The following is a 22,269-nucleotide window of genomic DNA, read 5'->3' on the forward strand; positions in this document are numbered from 1 at the left end:
AGAAACAGGTTTTGCTGCTTATTTCGGAGCCGGCACCAATTCCCGGCAACAGGCCGTTGCTGGCACCTGAACCGCCGGCTGGGCCGCCGCTGCGGGGCAGCAGCACCTGGGTCTGGTGGAGACCGGCTGGAAGGGAGCCGTCCGGAGTTCTCTCCGTCAGCAGAGGGGAGGCTGTCAGAAGCCCCCTGTCCACACCAATCCTCTCCCTTTTGCCCTTGTCTAACCTGGGCCCCAGTAACTGCCACAGGTGAACATTAAAAAAACTTTTATTTATTTTATATATTTTTATTGACTTCAGAGAGGAAGGGAGAGAGAGAAACACCCATGATAAGAGTCACGGATCAGCTGCCTCCTGCACGCCCCACACTGGGGATGGAGCCCACAGCCCGAGCCTGTGCCCTGACTGGGAATAGAGCTGTGGCCTCCTGGTTCCTAGGTTGATGCTCCACCACTGAGCCACCCGGCCAGGCTCAATAAACTTTTGGAGCAAACTGTGAAGTTTCTCTCCTGATTTACTACGAAATGAAGGGAGTTCTAATCCCCTTCTCAGCCCAGAGAAAGCAGGCCTGAGCTGGGAGCTCGGAATGCAGCCGTGAGGAGACGGGGATCCCGTCATCCACCCCACAGGGCATCCCCACAGACGCAGGTGCAGGGTGGCTCCATGTTCAAGGTGGGGCGTCCCTGCCGCACCCGGCTCCACCGGGCTCTGCCCAGCACCCTGGCCGAGTCTGCACTTCCTCTGAATTGAATAGCCATGCACTCACTTCCTTGTTAAAGTGAGACTCAGAGAGGACGCCCACTCCTACGGACAACTGCGTGTGACCAGCGTCAACAGGCTCTGCTCCCTGAGGCCTGGGGCCGGCGGGGCTGGTGGGCCAGGGAATGTGGGGGAAGGAGGGGGGAGGCCAGGACAGGGGGGAGTGGGGGCGCCGGGCACTCACCCAGCATGAGGAGCACCTTCTGCAGCTCCCCTTGCCGGGCGGAGAAGTACAGCTGCTTGGGGTGGAAGCGCAGCTTCTTGGGTCTGTGGGGAGAGCACAGGGTGTCAGCACCGCCCCCCTGCTGCCACTCACGACGCCTGCCCGTAGGTTCCTCCAGGTCGAGGGCCCCAAACCCTCCAGGCTCGCAGCATTGCACACCACAAACAAAACACGAGCCACTGCCCTCTCCATCCACAGCAGGACAGGGCGCCTGGGTCCTGTGCACGAGGAGGACAGGACCGCCGTGCTGAGGCCGGGCGCTGAAGAGGCCGACTCGGAGTGGCTGTGCGCCGCCCTTTGTGCAGTCTCTCCAGCGTTTAACTCCCGGAGGCAGCCAGGCCCAGGGCCAGGGTCACGAAGCCGAGGGTGACACCATAGCCTAAGCTGTGTGTCCACTCCTGAGCCCCAGAGAGGACCCTGGCCACGTCCCCACCCGACTGAGGGAGGCACAGCTGACCTCAGCCCCGACAGTGACCCCCTGCCCGCACGCTCCGGACCATCCCTTTCACCAGGGCCCCAGCGCCTCACTCGTGACGATGAACAATGTTCGCTCTAGAAGCCCCATCGCGCTGTCAGGGACACTGCGGCCCCGGCAGGGCCAGAAGCAGCGGGCTGCACCCCGAGAGCCGGCGCCAGGCCCCGGGGCAGCGCAGCAGGCCGGCAGCACGCGGGGAATACGGGGCTCACAGCCAAGGCTGCGCTGAGTAACGGGGTCGCACAATCCCTTCCTGAGACGGGCGGCAGCGCGGGCCCTGTCCTGCTGGACAGCCAACGCCAGGGAGCGCCGGGAGCCCACAGCTCAGGCGGGCAGACACCGGGGAGAGCGGTCGTGGCGGGAACGGGAGCGGTGGGGACAGGAGGGCCCAGCGTGCACACAGCCCGGAGGCGGCGGCTCTGGGAGGGGGGTGGGCACGCCCTGAGCGAGCCGAAAGGCAGCCTTACTTCTCCGAGTCCAGAGCGATGAGCGCACTCTCCAGGGTCTCCTTCCCGGGTCCCGACTTGGCCAGTCCGGCCGGCCCCGCGGGATCGAAGCTCTCGGGCGCCTGGGCAGCCGCGCTCTGCGGCTTGTCGTCCTCTGAGAGCGGAGGGCCCGCGGCGCTTCAGGGAGAAGAAGCGTGTGAGAGGCCAAGTGGTGGGGAGACCTGAAAACCGCCCTTCGCGTGGAGACCAATGAAAACACAGACTGCATTCCCAGGACCCCGAAGCACGCTGCTCTTGAGGGCGAGGCCCTCCCAGGGGGAGCCGGGCTCACAATCAAGTCCTGGCAACAGGACGCTTCCCGGGCATCTGGGCCCGTGGACCTCTCCTTTTGTGCACGCGCTCCGGGCTGAGCCCACGAGCCCACTGCGCTGGGAGACGGGCTGGACCATCGTTCCTCAGTGCCCGAGGGTGAGTCAGCGTGAAGGAGCGGCCTGCCCAGTGCTGACCGTCTGCACGCAGGGCTCTCGAAGTGGCCTCAGTGGAGTCGGGCCGCTCTCTGCACCAGCGGGGGCACCAAGGGCCCTGCGCACTCGGTGGCCCTGCAGGTCTGAGGGCGCTCACTCCCTTTCTAGCTGGATTCTGCTGGCAGGGAACACGGCAACTGATTTCTGATATTTCTACCTCATCTCACTCTCAGAGACTCCTTGTCTTTCCGCTGATTTTTTTTTAACCCTCAACCAAGAATATGTTTTCACTGATTTTAGAGATAGAGGGAGAGAGGTACCGTACTTTCCGGCGTATAAGACTTTTTAACCCAGGAAAATCTTCTCAAAAGTCGGGGGTCATATACGCCGGAAAATACGGTAGGTTAGAAAAATCTCTGACAATGTATATCAGAGTGCTTAAAACCCAAATACCGTATTTTCCGGCGTATAAGACCCCCGACTTTTGAGATTTTCCTGGGTTAAAAAGTCATCTTATACGCCAGAAAATACGGCACATCAACGTAAAAGAGAAATATTGATTGGCTGCCTCCCATAGGTGCCCTGACCAGGAATGGAACTTGCACCTTTTGGTGTCCGGGACGATGTTATAACTGAGCCGCCCGGCCAGGGCTTCTACTGAATTCTCTTAGAAAGGAATGTATATGCTTCCAACACGAAGCCCTGTCTTTTACATGATTTTTTTCCTGTGTTCAGCTAGGGCCTTCAAAACATAAAGCTGTGACAGAGATAGCATCAGCTGACTCTAATGCTCCACAATGCACGTGTACACATACATATACATGTATACAGACATGTACAGTGGTATAAAAGTACACATGCATAGAGGCACAGATGCACATAAACATGCACACATATATAGATGCACACAGGTGCACATGTACATGTGTGCACAAACACACATGGATATGTGCAGGCATACACAGAAACATACGTACACACAGATGTGTACGTACACGTAAAAACAGATGTTACGAACATGCCTATGTGTATAGACGTACATGCATGTGTATGTGCACACAGACGTGTATAGATGTGTACTGGCATGTACACACATGTAAAGGTGTTTCTGATGTACACAGCTACCCTCAGAGAACTATGCTACCGCCAGAAGACACGATGATGTCATGTCAGTGTGGACAGTGAGGCACTGGCTCAGCCCCGGAGGAGCCTCCGTGCCAGGGCGACAGCCGTGCATCACGCGCGTCTGGGGTGTCAGATGCCAGAGTGGTCAGCGGGAGGCAGGACAAGCAGCGCACCCACCACAGGACAGACGGACGCATCTCGGTGCGACACCTGCTCAGCGGGACGGCACCTACCTGCCGGTGGTGGTGTCGGCCCGGCCCTCCCCGGCGGAGCTCTTCTCCTGCCCCGGGGCCAGGGTCACGGTGGAGGTCGTGTCCGCCTTGGCGATGGTCACCTCCCGGGCCTTGGAGGTCTCCTCCCCGCAGTGGGGGCAGAAGCTGGCGTTGCTGACGCGGGAGGCGCAGTCCTTGTGAAAGCGGTGCGAGATGCTGCTCTCGGGCTGGCACTCCATGAAGCTGCCCTGGGCGGGAAAGCGGGGGGTTGTGCTTAAAGTGGGGCGAGTGCGCAGAAAAGCAGACGACGTGTGCCGGAGCCGGAGCGAGGCCAGCGAGGGGAGGCCCTGCAATCCCGCCTGCGTGCGGCCTTCACCGGGCCCACCCCGCACCCCCAGCCGCGGCCGGGTTCTCTGCTGTCCGAACAGGGGAGAGGCCACCTCGGCCCACGAAGGACCATGGGGACAGACAGAACGCACACGTCAGCCGAGCGCCAGGAGGAGGCGCCACGGACACTGATCTGCGAGGTCGCCGTCAGCACCTGGCACGCAGCAACCTCGGGGCCGGCCTCCGGGTGGCACAGGGCGAGCCGGACCGTGAGCACACAGAGCGCACGGTGCAGACGGGAGGCAGAGGGCGACATCCACAGCGGCAGCGGGACGCGGGACGCGGGACGCGGGAGGCTCTGAGCCTGAGCACTGCAGGCGCAGGTGTTTGTGGGAGAAGTGACTGCGGAGACGACCCAGGAGGAGCAGGAGGCGAGGGCAGCACAGAAGGCAGAGCGTGCCCTTCCCAGGGCGGGGGCTGTGCCCTCACACGGGCACCCGGAGCCTGCCGCCCAGTCCCCGTTGCTTCTGGAGGCCGAGGCCATAGCAGGAGGAAGGGGGCGTGTGCGTGTGCGAGAGCGTGTGTGCACGCACAGAGCTCAGATGACCCCGGACTCAGAAGCTGCAGGGCCGCGCCTGCCGCACCTGCCCTGGGAGCAGACGTGTGCCGGCCGAGGCCCTGGCTGCGGGCGAGCGGGCGCTTACCGCCGTGCAGAAGTAGCCGCAGCCGGGGCAGCACTGGTGCTTCACCATCCGGCCCCGGTGGTCTTCACACAGCACCAGGAGCGGCGCCTTGCTGGACGGGCGCATCAGCTCGTGCTTGACCACGCTGTTGGTGCACCTGCCCAGCTGCAATCAGACAACACAGGTCAGCGACAGCCGCCAGGCGGCTCGGCGGATGCGAGTCCAGGGCGGACCTCGAGCACCCGTGTGGGGTCGAGAGCACACGTGCCCCGGAGAGGACGACCACGTGACGGGTAGCCACGCAGCGTCAGAGCAGCCGCTGGTAACTCGGCAAAATCGAAGAGAACTCCTGAACAAGTCGGGGTCTAGGCTGAGTAAAAAGACGGACGCGCCAGGCAGGCCGGCCAGGCTGGAGCATGAAGTTAGGGGCCAGCAGCAGGGAGCAGAGACTCCCTGACACCTGCACGTGTTGGGACAGCAGAGCAAAGGCCACACCCGGGCTGCAGACAGTGGGTGACCAGTTAGCTACAGACGACAGGCCTGGGACGCAGCCCAACAGGTGGGGGCAGCCCAGTGCCTACCAACAGCAGCCCACCTGAGGCCTGACCAGGACCTCACTTCCTGCCCAGCCCCCCGCACCTCCACCGAGCACATCTGGATAAGAGAAAGCCAGTGAGTCATGGGCCTCACGCCCGAGCCCCATCTTCCTTCTCGATGGCCCCCTCTCCGGGTGGCTGCCCAGGGCACCGAGAGGGGGCAGAGAGCAGGGCGCCCGGGTCAGAGGAGCGCAGAGACGGGCAGAGCGGGAAAACCGTCACCAGCCCTTGGAGAGCAGGCCCGGCGGCTCTGCAGCGGGAGCCGGAGGCCACGGGAGGACACGGGATACCGGGACAAGCACGGGCTCTGGCACTGGAAACCGGGCGGAGACGAGGTTTCCACGAAAGTGCTCCAGACGGAGGGACAGCTGGTAGGTCCCTGCCCGAGACGACCCACCACGGCCCCACAGCCCCGACACCCCGAGCACCCAGGACCCGCCACCAGGGCGAAGACAGGCTGAGCCCCTCAGAAGACAGAGCAGCGGCCACGCCACCAGGCGGAGGAGATGGTCTCGGTGTTCCACCGGAACACGTCAGCCCTGGACGGCGCTGCTCAGTGCTTAGAGCGTCGGCCCGGGCGCAAGGCCTGGGTTCGATTCGGCCAAGAGCACAGGCCTGGGCTGCGGGCTCATCCTGGCCCTGGTCAGGGCGCGTACGATGAGGAAACCCACCCACGTGTCTCTCACAGCGATGTTTCTCTTCTCGCGCTCTCTGCTCCCCCACTTTCCTCCCTCCCTGCCTCCAGGGGAGAGGTGGGGAGGGGAGGGCAAGGGAGAGGAAGGGAAGGAAAGGGAGGGGAGGGGAGGACAAACAAACGAGAGACATCTAGCCTGGAGTCCCTCGGGTAAGAGACACAGCGAAGCAGGCACCGGGGCTCAGGAGCTGGGCGTGGAGGGTTTTGGGTTTGGACCCGCCGCCAGCAGATGCGGGAGCGACAGAAAAACACCTGGACGGCCCAGGTAGCTCACCATCAGCCGAGACAGGAGGAAATGCACATGGAAACGCTAGAATAGAACGTGCTCACACGCACACTCCACAAGGAGGAAGAAACCACCGAGTCTGAAACGGTGAAGAGAAATGAGCTCACCCTAAGGCACAGAGGAAAGGAGAGGAGCAGCTGTCAGCTGTGAGACGAGGTCGCACCCCAGTACGCGGCACCCGAGCCCAGAGCCGGAGAGAGAACAGGCTGAAAAGCAAATTGCTACCGGCAAGAGTTTTCTAGAGATGAGCAGCTCGCAGAACTCTCACGAGGATAAACACCAAGAGAAAAACAAAAGAGCAGCCGCCCCCAGCCCCGCCCCCCCGGCCAAGACGGGGGACCCTGGCGGCAGCCAGAGCCTCCCCACGCGCAGGAACCAGGTCAGACAGGCCCGCGTGTAGCCAGAACCCACGAACACACCTTCCAGAAATGAAGGCAAATGGACTTTGTCAAGCACAGTGAGGGGAGAATCCATGATGAGCAGGCTGTGCCACCAGAAATAAATAAATACAGACAGACGCAGGGTCTTCGGACACGAGGAGGACGACCCAGAGGGAGACGGGACCTGCCGAGGCACGAAGCTGCAGGTGACAGAAGGGTGCACGTCCGCTCCATCGAAAGCCAGCGGGCGAGTGCAAGCAACAGCAGCCGTGGGCTGGGGGACCCCAGCGACACGAAGCTAAGACGTGCACAGACAGGAGGGAGAGCTCGGCCGCACTAAGATGGCACGTGAAGCGGTACAGCATCCATGGAAGGGAACCGGATACATTAAGATATATTGTAATCTCAGGGCACCCACTAAAGACGTTAAGAACAGATCTAAAGGATAAAGCCAACCATGGAATAAATCACCATCACAGACATCCCAATGCACAAGGCTCAACATGAAGAAAAAGGAGGAGCAGATGACTAGTCTTAACTCCAGTAAAATTTTAACTGTGATTCGACGACATCCATGATCACATGACGTGGGGATGCCCACACAGACCATTAAGCCACAGAGACCCACATCGCACACAAGACTAACCCAACGTGCTGTGCAGAGTCGCTGCCGACGTGAGGGCGGAGACAGCGAGGGCAGGTGCCTCCAAGGGGAGGCGGCGTTAACTGGTGAGGCAACGCGAGGGACGTCACAGCACAGAGGCGGCGGGAGGCTGTTCACGAGACCACAGGGCCGGAAGGAGAAACGCGGGCCGGGCTGCAGAGCCGGCACCAGCAGGACCAGCACACTGGGCAGGACCTGGGACCCAGTGGAGGCCTGAGCAGCAGCCCCTGGCCAGGTGGGGGTCACTCGGTTGCATGCACCCGTCTGGCCGAGAATGACGCGCAGGGGACTGGCTGCGTGTGGACTGGGCCTCATTAAAGCTAACGACGGGCGGCGCAAAGACCAAGGAGCTTGCTCACAAAGGGCTGCTGACACCTGAGGATGAGACAGCCGAGCGTCAAGACAAACACGGGGAGGGAAGAGCTGCAGCCCCAGGCTTTCCTGCATCCCACATGAAACAGTTGGAGCAAGTGGACAGCAACCCCCCAAAAAAGCTTTGGGTTTATATTCTTAAAATTATTGAGGGTGCCAAAGAGCTTTGTCCAAAAGGGTCCTAGCTACTGGCATTTATCATATTGAAAACTGAAATCTTCCTTCTTTTTAAAAGTCTTTATTGTTTAGAGTATTACAGGTGTCCCCCTATTTTTCCCCCATTGGCTCCCTCCACCCAGTTCCCGCCGCGCCCCACGCCTTCACCCCGTGTCCATAGTAAGATCTTTGATTAATCTCTCCCCGCCCCCCTTCCGAGATTCGTGAGCTGTCTGCTCCATGCTTCCATGCTTCTGATTCTATTTCATTCACCAGTTTATTTTGTTCATTAGGTTTCTTGTTTATTTTCATTTTTAGATTCAATTATTGATAGATACATATAGCCATTTTATTTGTTCATATTTTGTATCTCTTCTTCTTCCTCCTCTTCTTGAAGAATACCCTTCAACATTTCATATAACACTGGTTTGGTGGTGGTGAACTCCTTTAGCTTTTTCTTATCTGTGAAGCACTTTATCTGCCCTTCTATTCTGAATGACAGCTTTGCTGGGTAAAGTAATCTTGGTTGTAGGTCCTTATTGTTCTTCACTTGGACTACTTGCCACTCCATTCTGGCAAAAACAGCAAAAAAATTTTTAATATAATTTTATTGATTTCAGAGCAGAGTTTCTGTTGAGAAATCCGCTGGCAGTAGTATGGGCATTCCTTTGTAGGTAACTGTTTTTCTCTTGCTGCTTTTAATATTCTTTGTCTTTATCCCTTGGCATTTTAATTTGTGTCTTGGTGTGGTCCTCTTTGGGTTCCTTTTGTTTGGGGTTCTCTGCACTTCCTGGACTTGGAAGTTTGTTTTTTACCAGGTGGGGGAAGTTTTCTGTCATTTCTTCAAACAGGTTTTCAGTATCTTGCTCTCTCTCTTCTTTATCTGGCACCACCATAATGCGAATGTTGGTACGCTTGAAGTTGTCCCAGAGCTCCTTACACTATCTTCATATTTTCTGAATCTTTTTTTCTGTTTCTTCTTCTGATTGGGTATTTTCTGCTTCCTCGTACTCCAAATCGTTGATTTGATTCTCGGAACCCTCTCCTCCGCTGTGGAATCCCTGTGAACTACTCCTTACTTCAGTGAGTGTGCGCTTAACTCCTGACTGTCCTTTTTCGTATCTTGGACATACTTTTTTTTTTAATACGTTTTATTGTTTTTTTATTTTATTTTATTTTATTTTTTTTACAGAGAGGAAGGGAGAGATAGAGAGTTAGAAACATTGATCGGCTGCCTCCTACACAACTCCTACTGGGGATGTGTCCGCAACCAAGGTACATGCCCTTGACCGGAATCGAACCTGGGACCCTTCAGTCTGAAGGCCGACGCTCTATCCACTGAGCCAAACCAGTTAGGGCCGTATCTTGGACATTCTCACAGAGATCCTTGAACGTCTCATGAAGATCCTTGAGTAATCTGTAATCATGGTTTCGAACTCTGTATCCCGCAGTTTGCTTACTTCCATTTCTTTCATTTGTGACATGTTTGTCTCCGCATACTGGCTGCTCCCCGTGTTTGTTTCTACGTATTAGGTAAAGATGCTCTGTCTCCTGGAGATGGTAGAGTGGTCTTGTGTAGCAGGTGTCCTGTAGGGCCCAGCGGCTCAGCCCGTGTGGGCTGTGTACACAGTCTTTTAGCTGAGCCTTGATTGCTGATGGAGTCATTGGGAGTTGACGTCCAGGTCAATTGGCTGTGAGGACCAGCTGCGACTACAGTGGGAGATCTGCTGTGCAGGAGACACCCCTATGGAGCAGGACTCGCTTCAGCGGGACTTTGGTGCTGAGTCTGCCCCTTGTGGGTTGCCTGTGGGTGTAGAGTTGAAATCTGGGGTGGTCTGAAGCTGTCATACTGGTGCACTGACTCTAGGGCCTCCTGGGTGGTGCAGTCACCCCCTGCCTGGGGCCACTTGGCAGGAGCTACAGAGAGATCTGCAGATTCCTCCTATTTGTATTGGGCTTGGAAGTACCCAGATGAGGCTCAGCTGTGAAGCAAGGCAGGCTGGTTGGTGCTAGTGCCGGGTCCTGAGCCTTTAATTGATGGGTGTGGGGCACACTGACCCAGCTGCAGCTTGTTTGAGAGATTTTAGCAAAGTATGAAGCCTGAGCCAGGTCAGGCCATTCATATGGAAAAACTGCTACAAACAGAGACTATCTCCCTCCCAATTAAAAAAAAAAAAAAAAAAACGAACACAGGTGGGTTTCAGACCAGCCCTTTCCACGCCTCCATCCCTTCTACTGGTCTCCCTGTGCTTTCTTCTTCTCTAGTTGTAGGGCTTCCATTCAGCCAGCTTTCAGGTGGTTCTGAATGATAACTGTTCTGCATTTTAGTTGTAATTTTGATGTAGTTGTGGGAGGTGGCAAGTACAGGTGTTTACCTATGCCATGATCTTGGTTCTTAGAAATTAAAAATTTTAAGTAACGATTTATTTTAAAATAGCAATATATCTATCATATGCTAACATAAAAAAACTTATTTCCAAAACAGCAAAAAAAAATTTTTTAATATAATTTTATTGATTTTAGAGAAGGAGAGATAGAAACATCAATGAGAGAGAATCATTGATCAGGTGCCTCCTGCATGCCCCACACTGGGATCGAGCCCACAACCCAGGCATGTGCCCTGACTGGGAATCGAACCATGAATTCCAATTTAGAGGCGGATTTAGTCATGGACATGGTCAACCACCTCAGTAAAGCTGAGGGATTGTTGTGTTAAATAAACTTGCAGTTAAAAAAAAAATTAAATTTCTTTTAAAAAGGTACATGGTAGTTTCTTAGAAGATTGGTTGCATCCTAGCCGGTTTGGCTCAGTGGATAGAGTGTTGGTCTGTGGACCAAAGGGTCCCAGGTTTGATTGCGGTCAAGGGCACATACCTCGGTTATAGGCTCCTCCCCAGCCCCTGGTCAGGGTGTGTGCAGGAGGCAACCAATTGATGTATTTCTCTCACATTGATATTTCTGTCTTTCCTTCCCTCTTCCACTCTCTCTGAAAATCAATGGAAAAATATCCTCAGGTGAGAATTAAAAAAAAAAAAAAAAAAAAAAAAAAAAAAGGACCGGTTGCTGGGAAATCCCCACCGTCGCCCAGTTCAGAGCGGCTCCAGTGAAGCCCACGGTGTCCTGTGCTCTGAATGGTTCTGCAACACCATGGAAACGACTGGCTCCCGAGTCACACGGACCTTCACACCTAGGAATTGCGCCGGGCCCTGGGAGAGAAGCAGTGAAAGGCACAGAACCTCTCGGCATCGTGGGAACAGTCATGACCCAGGAAAGGGCCACGTGAAGATGGCATGTGAGCCAAAGATGGGACTGTTGGAGCACCAACAAGAACGAAACGCAAAAAAGAAAACCCCAAATGTATTCATGTAGCCCGGCCGGCGTGGCTCAGTGATTGAGCGTCAACCTATGAACCAGGAGGTCACTGGTTCGATCGGGGCACATGGCTGGGTTGGGTGCTCGATCCCCAGGAGGGGGCGTGCAGGAGCCAGCCGATGGATGTTTCTCTCTCTCTCTCATCAGAGTTTCTATCTCTCTATCCCCCTCCCTTCATCTCTCTCTAAAAACCAATAAAAACATTAAAAATTTATATATATATTCATGTCCACAACGATGTTTTGAAAGGGAGGATTGGTCAACCTCAGAAGAGGATGGAACAAATTGTCCGAAGGACTGGGAAACGAACGAGACACTAGAGGAGAAGACAGGTCTCCCTGTAAAACCACCCGAATAACAGAACCAGCCGCCCCCACTTTAAAACTCCAACGAACTAACACAGACATCGGAGAAATAGCCAGACAGCACAGTCCACAAAGGAGCCGAGGGACAGGCGAGCTGCACAGAGGTCGCTGGGCACCTGCGCGTTACTTGAAAAATGAAGAGACCGAGCAGCAGCTACGATGCCGTGTGCCGTGGGAGGTGTCCTCAGGGCCAGAGAGGGGAGGTCTTCTGTGCCAGCGTCCGCAGACCGGCTCCGGAGCATCCTGGGTGTGCGGGAGCCGCAGACCGGCTCCGGAGCATCCTGGGTGTGCGGGAGCCGCAGACCGGCTCCGGAGCATCCTGGGTGTGCGGGAGCCGCAGACCGGCTCCGGAGCATTCTGGGTGTGCGGGAGCCGCAGACCGGCTCCAGAGCATTCTGGGTGTGCGGGGAGCCCGCAGACCGGCTCCAGAGCATTCTGGGTGTGCGGGGAGCCCACAGACCGGCTCCAGAGCATTCTGGGTGTGCGGGGAGCCCACAGACCGGCTCCAGAGCATTCTGGGTGTGCGGGGAGCCCACAGACCGGCTCGAGAGCATTCTGGGTGTGCGGGGAGCCCGCAGACCGGCTCCAGAGCATTCTGGGTGTGCGGGGAGCCCGCAGACCGGCTCCAGAGCATTCTGGGTGTGCGGGGAGTCCGCAGACCGGCTCCAGAGCATTCTGGGCAGCGTAAATGGACACACAGCTGAAGCGTGGCGTGCCCGAACCTTGAGCGCTCCGGCCACGGGATGAGGACCCGATCTAACGGATGGGAAGCCTCAGCCCCAGCGTCCGGGGGGTCCAGGTCGCCCAGCAGCGGAAAGGAGGGGAGGAGTGGCGGGGGTGTTTGGGTGAAAAGAGGCAGAAACACAGGAGACACACAGCCTATGCCACAAGGAGGACTGGGGGGAAATGTAAGAGGAGGTTTTCACAGACACATCTAACTCTGGCCTGGGCGTTATGTAACAGGAAGTCGCTATTTCTGTTACATGAGAAACGTCCTTTTTTAGGGAAACGCATCCTGAAATATTTAGTGGTGTGTGGGTCTGCGCTGGAATGCCAGCTCACAGCCAGGACGAGGGCTGAGGGCGACAAGTCAGGCTGCAGATGGCAGAGGCGGGGACAGGCCAGGCGTGTGCGTGCCTCTGTCACGGAGGAAAGTCCTGGGAGAGGGTGGGCGGGTGTGTGGACAGGCTGAGTGACGGGACGCGGCGCTGACATCGGCGCTGCGGGCTCGAGGCCGCCGGCCCATCCACGCCTGCACCTGCAGCAGGTCGGTCCTCCGCCGGAGCATGAGCCTCGCTGCAGGCAGGTGTGGCACCCCTGGCATCGCCGCCCTAAGAGCTCGCCACCCGTGCCTGCGTTTCCAGGTCGGCACCTCTGCTGCCTGCCAGGCTCCGCGCCCGTGAGCGTGGGCACCTGCCACGCTCCGACCCCGCTCGGGCACTGCCACGCCCCTGCGCGGCTAACGAAAGTCAACGCTCACCTCGTGGTCCACGCTCTCCATGGCCATGCACTGGTTGTTGGCCAGAGTGGTGATCTCTCGGCTTTTCGGGGTTTCCATCCGGCAGCTGCAGAGGGGCACTTCCTGGAGGCCATCCGTCTCCCCGGCGTCGGGACCGTTAGCCAGCCCTGGAGTCAGACACGCGAGAGCGTCCCCACCAGTGGAACGTGTGCCGGCTCTCGCTCCGGCTGCTGACACACGACCCCCATGGGCAGGGAAACACTAGCGACCCGGTGCTGTGGGGGCCACAGGCCAGGAACGCCAACCACGGGACAGGAAGGCAAGACGGGGCCAGCCGAGTCACAGCCTGACGCTCACCTGCTTGCGAGGGCAGCGTTCCCTTGACACGGAGATCCAGGGAGTCCAGAGACACTTCCATGTACCCCGCACTGTCCCCCGGGGCCGCCGGCTCTGCGCTCCCCGAAGACGACGTGTACGCTTCAGGACCTGCGTTCAAAGGCACCTCTGTGAACACCGCGCCCCCAGACGCGGTGCCAATCAACCTGCTCAGCTCAGCCATCGCCGCCACTGTGGTCCAGGCCACCGCCCCACCACTGTCCTGCGCCCACTGTGTGAGCCCCATGGCCACACAAGACTCGTGGGAGGGTCTGTGTCAAGCAAAACCAAGGCTCGGATGTGTCAAAACCTCCTTCTCTGACGGACCCAGCCAGAGCCGAGCGGCCCAACAGCCCAGAGGACGGCGAGCACCTGGGGTGTGTGCTCCGCGACCCTCGGGGTCAGACCAGACGCTGAGCAGCAGCCAAGGAGCCGCCCGCGCGTGCAGACCCCTGGGCCCAGGACTCGGGGCGTCTGCCGCCAGACCCGGGTTTAGGAGAGGGTCGCCCCTCCGAGCAGCCCAGGGACGGCGTGTGTGCGAAGGAGGAGGCCCCTGGAGCCTGCCACTGCCGGGGCCTCACTGTGAGGAAAGCGCTCGGACAGAGCACCCACGCCCAGCCGAGGGCAGATGCCCGGCACACACCGAGCTCTGTCACCGTGTCGCAGCTTTTATTTCAGTGGCCAGGAAACAGGAGGCATCGCCGAGGGGTGGCCCGAGTGCCGCCACATCCTGCTCTGGGTGCGGGACAGGCAGGGAGCCAGCGCCCGCGAGAAGTCGCCGTCCGCCTGAAGAGCAGGAGGGTCTGTGCCATTTGAAGCCTCACAGAGAAACGTGTCCCAGCTCCCGTGAGTGCCCAGGCATGCGCCGCACACGTCACACCAAGCAGGCGAAGATGACGCCTCTGCCCCCAAGGGACGTCCCGTCTCGGACCTGCACCCGGGTCAGCCGGCAGAGGAGCCGTCCGGGAAGGAGCATGAGGTTCCAGGAGGCCCCCCGACACCTAAGTCCAGGCTCACACTGTGACAGGCACACACAGCGCCTCCATTCGGGGGACAGCTTTGCCTCCCCGACACCCACTCAGCAGAGCTGCCTCTCCGTCAGGGGATGAAGGGAGCTGAGATAATCAGGAAAATGACGGGGTGCTGCAGCTTTGAGGTGCAGACGGATGGATGGATGGATGGCCGGACAGAAGGAAGAGATGAGGACGTCCAGATATGCCCAACACCGTCAGCAAAGGTGGGAAGATGCGAAGAGAAAGTCCACGCAGCCATGGCGCCCGCACACGGCACGCGCGCTGGACCCGCCTCCCAGCACAGGCACCAGCTCAGCGGCATCGCAGACCCATGGTAGGGCTAGATGGAAACTTCAAGAAAAGATGGGACAAAATATTTGTGCCCGACAGCACAGACCTCTGAGGTCACAAATAGCAGAATTTGGAAAGAATAGTCATAGTTAGACTTTAACGCACTTTAAACTTTTGCACTCGGATGTCGAGTGTGACTCGACACAGTTAGCATCGGTAGCAGCTCTTTTTATACTCTTTAAATGTATCAATAATTTGAAATATAAAAAAATCCAAATAAATAAGTTTGTATGAAAAGAAACTCGTTTTTTATTCTACTGCCGCGCTTTGTAAAATCTGGGGTATTTAAAAAATTAAATCCCGAGTAGAATAAAGGAATCGAGGAAAAAGCAAGCGAGTGCAAAGGGTTAAACTTTCACAAGTGCACACATTCACAGAACACACACTTCGTCAAGGACTGGAGCTCCCTGGGAAGGCGCACGTGGATCTTACACGAATGAAAGAAGAAACACTTTTCCAAAGAAGACGCAGAAAGGAAACGTGACCCAGCGCAGACGAGGGCGGTGAGGCCGCGGCGCTGGAGCAGAGCGGGCGCCAGGACGCCAGCAGGTGGCTGCGTGCTGGGGAAGAGGACCGCGCTTTGGAACAGTTTCCCACCAAGTCAGACACCACAGGACCCAGCCCCTCCAGGCCAAACGTCGCCCCAAGACAGTGAAGAGCGTCTGCTGAGACACGCACAGTGTGCACAGCGCCTCCCTCGGAAACGGCCCCGACTGGGAGGGACCCACACCCCGGGGGCAGCCCTGGCCTGGTCTCCTCCGGCCACCCAGCCCGCACGGCAACGTGGCTGCCCGGCTATGCACAGAGCAGCTGCCCGAGAGCCAGCGCCTGCCCGACCATCCATCCACACAAAGACCATGGCGTGACCTGCCGGGACGAGTGAGGCTGGGTGACCGGGACAGGAGGCTGGCAGGGGAGGGACCCCGAGTGACGTACCCAGTCCCCAATGCCGAGTCCTCTGAAACCAAGTGGCTGCAGTAGCCCCGCCCCCAGGCCTGCTGACCTCCTGGGTCTGAGGGCCATTTCCTTCCTTGTGTCCCTTAACAAAAGGACCCCTGAAGCAGGGGGACCTGAGCGAGGGGCCGAAAGCCTCCAAGTGGGCCGAGGCACTGCCCACGGGACACGGAGGTCCACACAGGCCACAATTCCCGGTCACACGGGGAAGGTGGGGAAGGAGCCCCTCAGCTCCGCAGGCACCAAGGAAGCAGTGAGTGCACAGGGTCCCGGTCACCTGAGGGTCGGCACCACGGGAGTGTCAGACACCTTTCCTCTCCTTGTGAGGACCGACTCCTCCAGAGCCCCGCCCCGCCCCGCCGGCTCCGTCCCACCCAGGCCCCGGCCTGCTCACCCAGCACGCTGCTCGGCTTCCTCCGGTTTCTCCGCCTCCTCTTCCTGGCCGGCTTGACCCAGGGGCTGTCAGGCTTCCCTCTCCTCTTGAGGAACTTCTTCCTGGTGCTGGACCCGGAGCTCTGCATCAGAGGGCAGGACAAGAAGAGCTAAGCGCGGGACTTCACAGCCCACGCACTGCAGTTTGGTTTTCGTGCGAATAGAATACCTGCTATATCCTGATTCTGCAACTAGAAAATTAATTGCACTTTTAGACATTTTTTTCTGGATCCCATTCTTAAAGATACCCAGGCTTTTCCCCAAAACATCACTCTCAGCTCAGTTATCTTCTAGGCCCCGAAAACGCTCGGAACATGGGAATGAACCGTGTAAGTCCTGAGTTTGGCTCAGGAAGCGCCTACGCGCGGAGACCCAGCCCACGCGCTGCGCTGCTCAGAGGCGCCTCCGAGCTCTGAATCCGCCTGCACGAAGGGGCTGGAGCACAGTGCGGGCAGGGCACGCTTCTCTCCTTCACGACTGGTTTGTGATTCTAAAATCCAGGTGGGAGAGCATCCACCTGCCACGAATGACAGACAGACAGACGCACAGCGCGGCCCGCCAGCCCTGCAGCTGGGCGAGCGCAAGCACCTCAAGCTTCCTGCCTGCTGTGGGCAGAGACTGGAAAGGACGTGTTCACGAGACGAAAGGCGCACCAGGTGCAGGGCCTGGCCTTTCCGCCCCCCGCCCTGGTGCCGGACCGTGTCGGTGCTCCGCCCTGTGAGGCCCTCGCCACAGCCCGCCGCCCCGTGCCCCTGCCACCTGGACGCTCCTGATGGCAAAGCTTCAGAAAGAACTGTGGCAAGCACTGCACCCAGAGCTCCCGTCACGTCACAACGTCACCCAGTCCATGTCCTCCCTCCTCTCATCCGCCCAGACCAGCTGACACCACATGCCATGTTCTGCCTCCACGTGACCCCACATCCCCTGAGCTTCCTCCCTGCAGCTCGGAGAAGCCCTCCCGGTCTCAGGACCCACTTGTCTGGCCGTGGTGCCCAGGCTCCATCCCTCCCCGCATCCAAGCTCCCCCTCCCGCCCAGGGCCCTGCCTCCGTGACGTGACGACTCCACTTGGCTGCCCCGTGGTAACAACAGACTTGCCCTCCCCCCGCCCCTCACCACCCTGCCGCCCCCGCCCCCGACAGGTGCCATTCTTCCTGACACCTCCCGCTTCCTTCCTCACAGCCATGGCGGCAGAGTCTCGGGGGACCCCTGCTGGCCCAGCCCTGGCCCGTCTGCCAGTGCCGCTCATGCTCCTTTCCGAGGCCGGCCCCATCTGCCTGCGCCCGCGAGGCCCTGTCCCCCGCGCGCGGACACAATGAATGGATGGCGCTGTCTCCTGGTTCACTGGGCTACAAACACGAAGTCAGAATGCACCGCTGGTTACCAGGTCGGACTCGTCTCCGTCCTCCTCCTCCTCCCCGGTGCCGGCCGACTCCTGCTCCTCCTCAGACTCGCCATCCATCTGACCAGCCGCACAACAAGCCAAAAAGAAAACAGAAACTAATGAGACGCTCCAGTGGCAGTGATTCCATCAAAACCACATTTTCCAAACACGGGCGGGGGCGGGGCTGGGTGGGGTGCTGGCGCTCCTGCCCGCCCCGAGCGACTGCGGGGTGCTCACATGGTCAGCGCTGAAGGTGAGTGCCTGGCCCATCACCTGGCGGTTCTGAGCGTGGAATTCGGTTAGGAAGTAACAAGGCACACACGGTGAGAAGGTCAGAGGTTACAAAGTCACAGACAATGACCCCTGCCCCTACAGACACACCCAAGAGCCCATCCGGTGCAGGGCCTTCAGCTGGTGCCAACACGGAGCCTGAACACAGAGCGCATTTCTGTCTTCGTCAGATGACGAGCCGTCAAAGGCAGTTTTGTGAATGTTACTTCTTCTAATTAAAAATACGTTTTGGAATTCTTTCCGTATCAAAACAACACAGATACCTTACTCTGGCTGCTGGCAAGCCTATTCTATCCACATGGGTGACACATGCGTACGTTTTTGGTGTAGAAGACGCTAAAACACATGCAAGCACCCATGTGCCCCTTCTCACTGGTCCTGGCAGCGGGGACGTGGCACGCACACGCTGGCCTGGTCCTCCGTGGGGGCCCGTGGTGACGTCGTCAGCCCCTCCTCGAGGCGCGCCCAGCTCCACACTGCGGCTGAGTGCCGAGCCAGCAGGACCCTCCGCCGGGACCAGCCCCAGGCAGGCGCGGCTGCGCTGCGCTCTCCGCCTCCGCTGGGTCTCGCGGGACCTCGCCGCATCCATACCCACTGGGCTCGTGCTTCCTTACTCATTCTGGGAAGCTGCACACACAGGTGCTAACACGGTGTCGGCTGACGGTCATAGGTATCTTCTGCGTTAAGTTCTTTGAGCTTTGCTTCTGGTGTTTTTGACATAAACTCGGAGACCTGGACCAGTCACACGTGTCCACTTCTCTTCGGGGCTTCTGGGTCGGGCCCTGCGCCAGGCCTTCCTCACCGGCCATCAGAAAAGAGTCCCAACATCCCCTCCAACCCGGCAGCACGTGGTGTCAACACTTTAAATCTGGAATTTACTTTTGTAAGTAACAGCTTTACTGGGAAGTGGCTCACTTAACCGGAAACACATCGTTTTCAAGTGTCCGACTGGGTGTTTTTCAGTGTGCTCGGGGAGCGGCCATCACCCCATCCGATTCCGGAAAGGAGGTGACGTTTGTTAGGGACCATCAAGCAGGAGCCCACACCTTTTTCCCCAAAGATCAGCCGATGGTTCCAACATTGACTGAACGGTCAAGGTCCCCAGGCCACAATCTAAACCCTCTTCCTGCAGTAAACTCGGTCCTGACATACAAACGGCTGCTACGGCCCCTCCGCTCGCTCCCGCCGCCCTCTCCTCACAAGCCCCTTTTCGGGGCGGTCTTGTCTCGGCACCGCGGCCCTCGCTCCCATCCTGCGGTCACAAGGCCTGCGCCAGCCGCTCCCGACGGTCCTGTAAGGGTCCTGGGTCTGCACACAAAACACGGGTCCTCCCCTCCAGCCACCATGGGCCTCGCCACCAGCTTGTCTCTCTTCTGAGCCTCTTTCAGCGAAGTCTACAGCTCTCTTCTCACAGGGAACACGCACTTCGTGTGGGATTTACTGCCCAGCGCACGGGTGACGGTACGTTGTTACTATCGTACTTTTTAGTTTTCAGGGGAGATGTTGTGGTTTTGTTTCTCAGAGTCTTGTCCTTCACAGCTCCACACTGAAGTACGTGCTTTGCGACGACCTTGTACCGGACAGACGGAGCGGCCACGTGCTGCGCCGCCCGCCGTTTCCCGCGTCTGCACCGCCGGGCCCTGCCCGTGAGGCTGCGCCCAGCCACCACCTCGCTCCCGGGCTTCTGCGCGGGGGCACGGGGCGCGGCGCGGCTCGCCAGCTGCTGCCTCTCCGGCTGCGGTCTTGCCCCTGGAGGGGAACTCCATCCCCCGCAAACGCTTCTCCCCGGTCCTTCCAACGGGAACGTTTCCTGCTGGTCCTCGTCCCGTGAGATCTGTGACCGAGCTGCGGGTTCACGGCGGAGACAGCGGCCGCCCTCCCCCTCTCACTCCTCCTGTTAGAAATGCTTTAAAATGCTCACCACTGAGTAGCATAGCAGCCTTTCTGGTAGGGTTTGGATATCTTTCGTCAGCTTTACTTAAGATGCTATCTTTAAATTTCATTGGGTAGTTTTGTATTTTAAAAAGATTGAGCAATGAGCCCTAGCAGGTTGCTCAGTGGTTACAGCGTCAGCCCATGGACTGAAGGGTCAATGCCGGTCAAAGGCATGTACCTCACTTGCAGGCTCGATCCCCGCCCCAGTCAGGGAGCATGCCGTGAGAGACCTTGAAGGAAGGAGCAGGGGACTTGGTAGGGTCGCTGGGAAACTGCACACACAACAGCTGCAAAGAAGGCAAATCAAAGCCTGAGGAACGGGGCAGAGAGGGATCGCGGCCGGACAACCGGCCGATGCTGCAGCGCTGAAACACGAGGGAGCGAGGAGACGGCACACGGCGCCAGCGAGGGCTCCGGGGCGGGGAGGCCAGAGGAGACCCTGGCCCAGCAGGACCGACCCGTCACCAGACCCAGCTCCGACCTCAGGCTAGGAAGTGAGGGTTGCACCTCGCCCCCTCCCAGCGCTCAGAACGCCTATGACCCCCAGCGGTCTTCCACGTGACCAGGCCCTGAAACCGGCTTCTAATCCAAACAGCAACGCTGGCCACGCCAGTGAGCAGGCGGCCGTCATGGGAGGGACACACAACGGCTCCCTTCCTGCCAAGTGGTTTGGAACGTGACCGCCCCACAGACCAGCGGCTGCACCGAGTGGCGTCCCACGGGGACACGCAGGAGACGTGCCTAACCACGCGGGAGGGGAGGCCAGTCTGGCCCGTGAAGTCATGCGGGTCCCACAGCGGCAGGCACTCGTGGGTGGCCAGCAGGCACCTCGGGGGACACTACGAGCTGTGTTCTGGCCTCGGGACCACCTCATCCTCATTTTCTGGAAAATCACTGAAAACAACAGAGCGCCTTTGCTGTGTGTTATGTCGGTTAATATTTCTGTCACAGAAATTAAACTGAGCATGTTTAACCCACATATTATAGCTCCAATAAATGACAGTTTAAAAGGCAACTACAGCCCTAGCCGGCTTGGCTCAGTGGATAGAGCATCGGCCTGTGGACTGAAGGGTCCCGGGTTCAATTCCGGCCAAGGGCACATGCCTGGGTTGAGGGTTCAATCCCCAGAAGGGGGTGTGCAAGAGGCAGCCAATCAATGATTCTCTCTCATCATTGATGTTTCTATCTCTCTCCTTCTCCCTTCCTCTCTTAAATCAATAAAAAAATATATTTATAAAAACAAAAAAATTAAAAAGGCAACTACGATTTTAGCATTTTGCAGCAATATTACTGACCCCAAGACGGCCAGAGAGGGTCTCAGAGAACTGAGATGACTTTAAAAACCACCGTGATAGCCCTCGCCAGTGTGGCTCCATGGATAGAGCGTCGGCCTGTGGACTGAAGCGTCTGGGATTCAATTCCCTCAAGGCCACATGCCCGAATTACGGGCTCCATTCCCAGTAGGGGGCGTGCAGGAGGCAGCCAATCAATGATCCTCTCTCATCATTGATATTTATATCTCTCTCTCCCTCTCCCTTCCTCTCTGAAATCAATAAAATAAACACCATGATATAATAATGAAAATGAACTAACAATACAAATAAATCCCACAAACATAACACTGCAGACACGAGCCACACTAATACATGCCCACAGCAGGGTTCCATTTGCGCAAAGGCAGGGCGGCACGAGGGCGGCAGGGCTCCGGAGGGCGGCCTGGGCGGACACTCAGGCGTGGCATTCTGTGGTCGCTGGCAAACGGAATCCTTATCATTCCTGGGATCATGAGGTAATCACCAAACCCCAACCCCAGCTGGCTTCACAGACGCCCTGAAACACATGTTCTCTGGCCTTCCTCCTTTCATCTTCCGCCACTAAGTCCTGGTAACAGGCCCCAGGACCCTGTCTCCTCTGAGCCAGTCCACACCCTCACATGGCCACCGTCGGACACACCCCGGGGGCTGTCAGACCAACACGCAGTCAGGGCGTGAGGGAGCGTCCGCAGGACGGCCGGTGCATGTGCCGTCTTTCTCTCCCTGGAATGGCCGTGACCATGACATCTACTCTTGCTCCCTGCAGCTGCTGACAGAGCCGTGCCCGCCGACTGGTTCTGTTTCCCGCTGGCCACAGTGTCTTCTTCCGTCCGCCTGGTTCCTTGGTTCTTTGGTTCGCTGGGCACTCGTTTAGTTTTCCCCTTTACAGACTTAAATTCAGATGCCATGTTGGCATATGAATGGAGGCTTTTTAAACCAGCCAGGGGAGAATCAGCCAGGAAATGCTGTTGACATACGTGGATAGCCATTTCGAGGGAATGGGTTCCATAACATTCAGCCATTTTGAGTGCATTAACTTTATATTTTATCACCAAATAAATCCTGTAAGTCAAACATTCATCAACAGAAGATGAAGTCCATGCAGTATTAGAAGACAGCTTACATCAACGGATTCCCAACCAGCAGTGCAAGTCCGTGGACCAGCA

At 57.9% G+C, this 22,269-nt stretch overlaps 1 protein-coding gene across 2 annotated transcripts in view; it reads right to left on the reverse strand.

The window, feature by feature from the left end:
• Window positions 1–22,269, reverse strand: part of EHMT1 (euchromatic histone lysine methyltransferase 1) — a 75,492-nt gene that overhangs the window by 12,273 nt on the left and 40,950 nt on the right. The window contains exons 7-14 of one of the 2 annotated variants that reach the window (XM_054726907.1): window positions 17,565–17,642; window positions 16,144–16,264; window positions 13,414–13,542; window positions 13,078–13,223; window positions 4,734–4,877; window positions 3,724–3,950; window positions 1,923–2,078; window positions 942–1,024 (exon numbers count right to left, since the gene is read on the reverse strand). In XM_054726907.1, the coding sequence (XP_054582882.1) occupies window positions 942–1,024; window positions 1,923–2,078; window positions 3,724–3,950; window positions 4,734–4,877; window positions 13,078–13,223; window positions 13,414–13,542; window positions 16,144–16,264; window positions 17,565–17,642 (1,084 nt within the window). The remainder of the gene's footprint in view (window positions 1–941; window positions 1,025–1,922; window positions 2,079–3,723; window positions 3,951–4,733; window positions 4,878–13,077; window positions 13,224–13,413; window positions 13,543–16,143; window positions 16,265–17,564; window positions 17,643–22,269) is intronic. The other variant, XM_054726908.1, reaches the window with a different exon arrangement.

Source organism: Eptesicus fuscus, chromosome 15 (assembly GCF_027574615.1).
Source record: "Eptesicus fuscus isolate TK198812 chromosome 15, DD_ASM_mEF_20220401, whole genome shotgun sequence".
NCBI classification, from domain to species: Eukaryota; Metazoa; Chordata; class Mammalia; order Chiroptera; family Vespertilionidae; genus Eptesicus; species Eptesicus fuscus.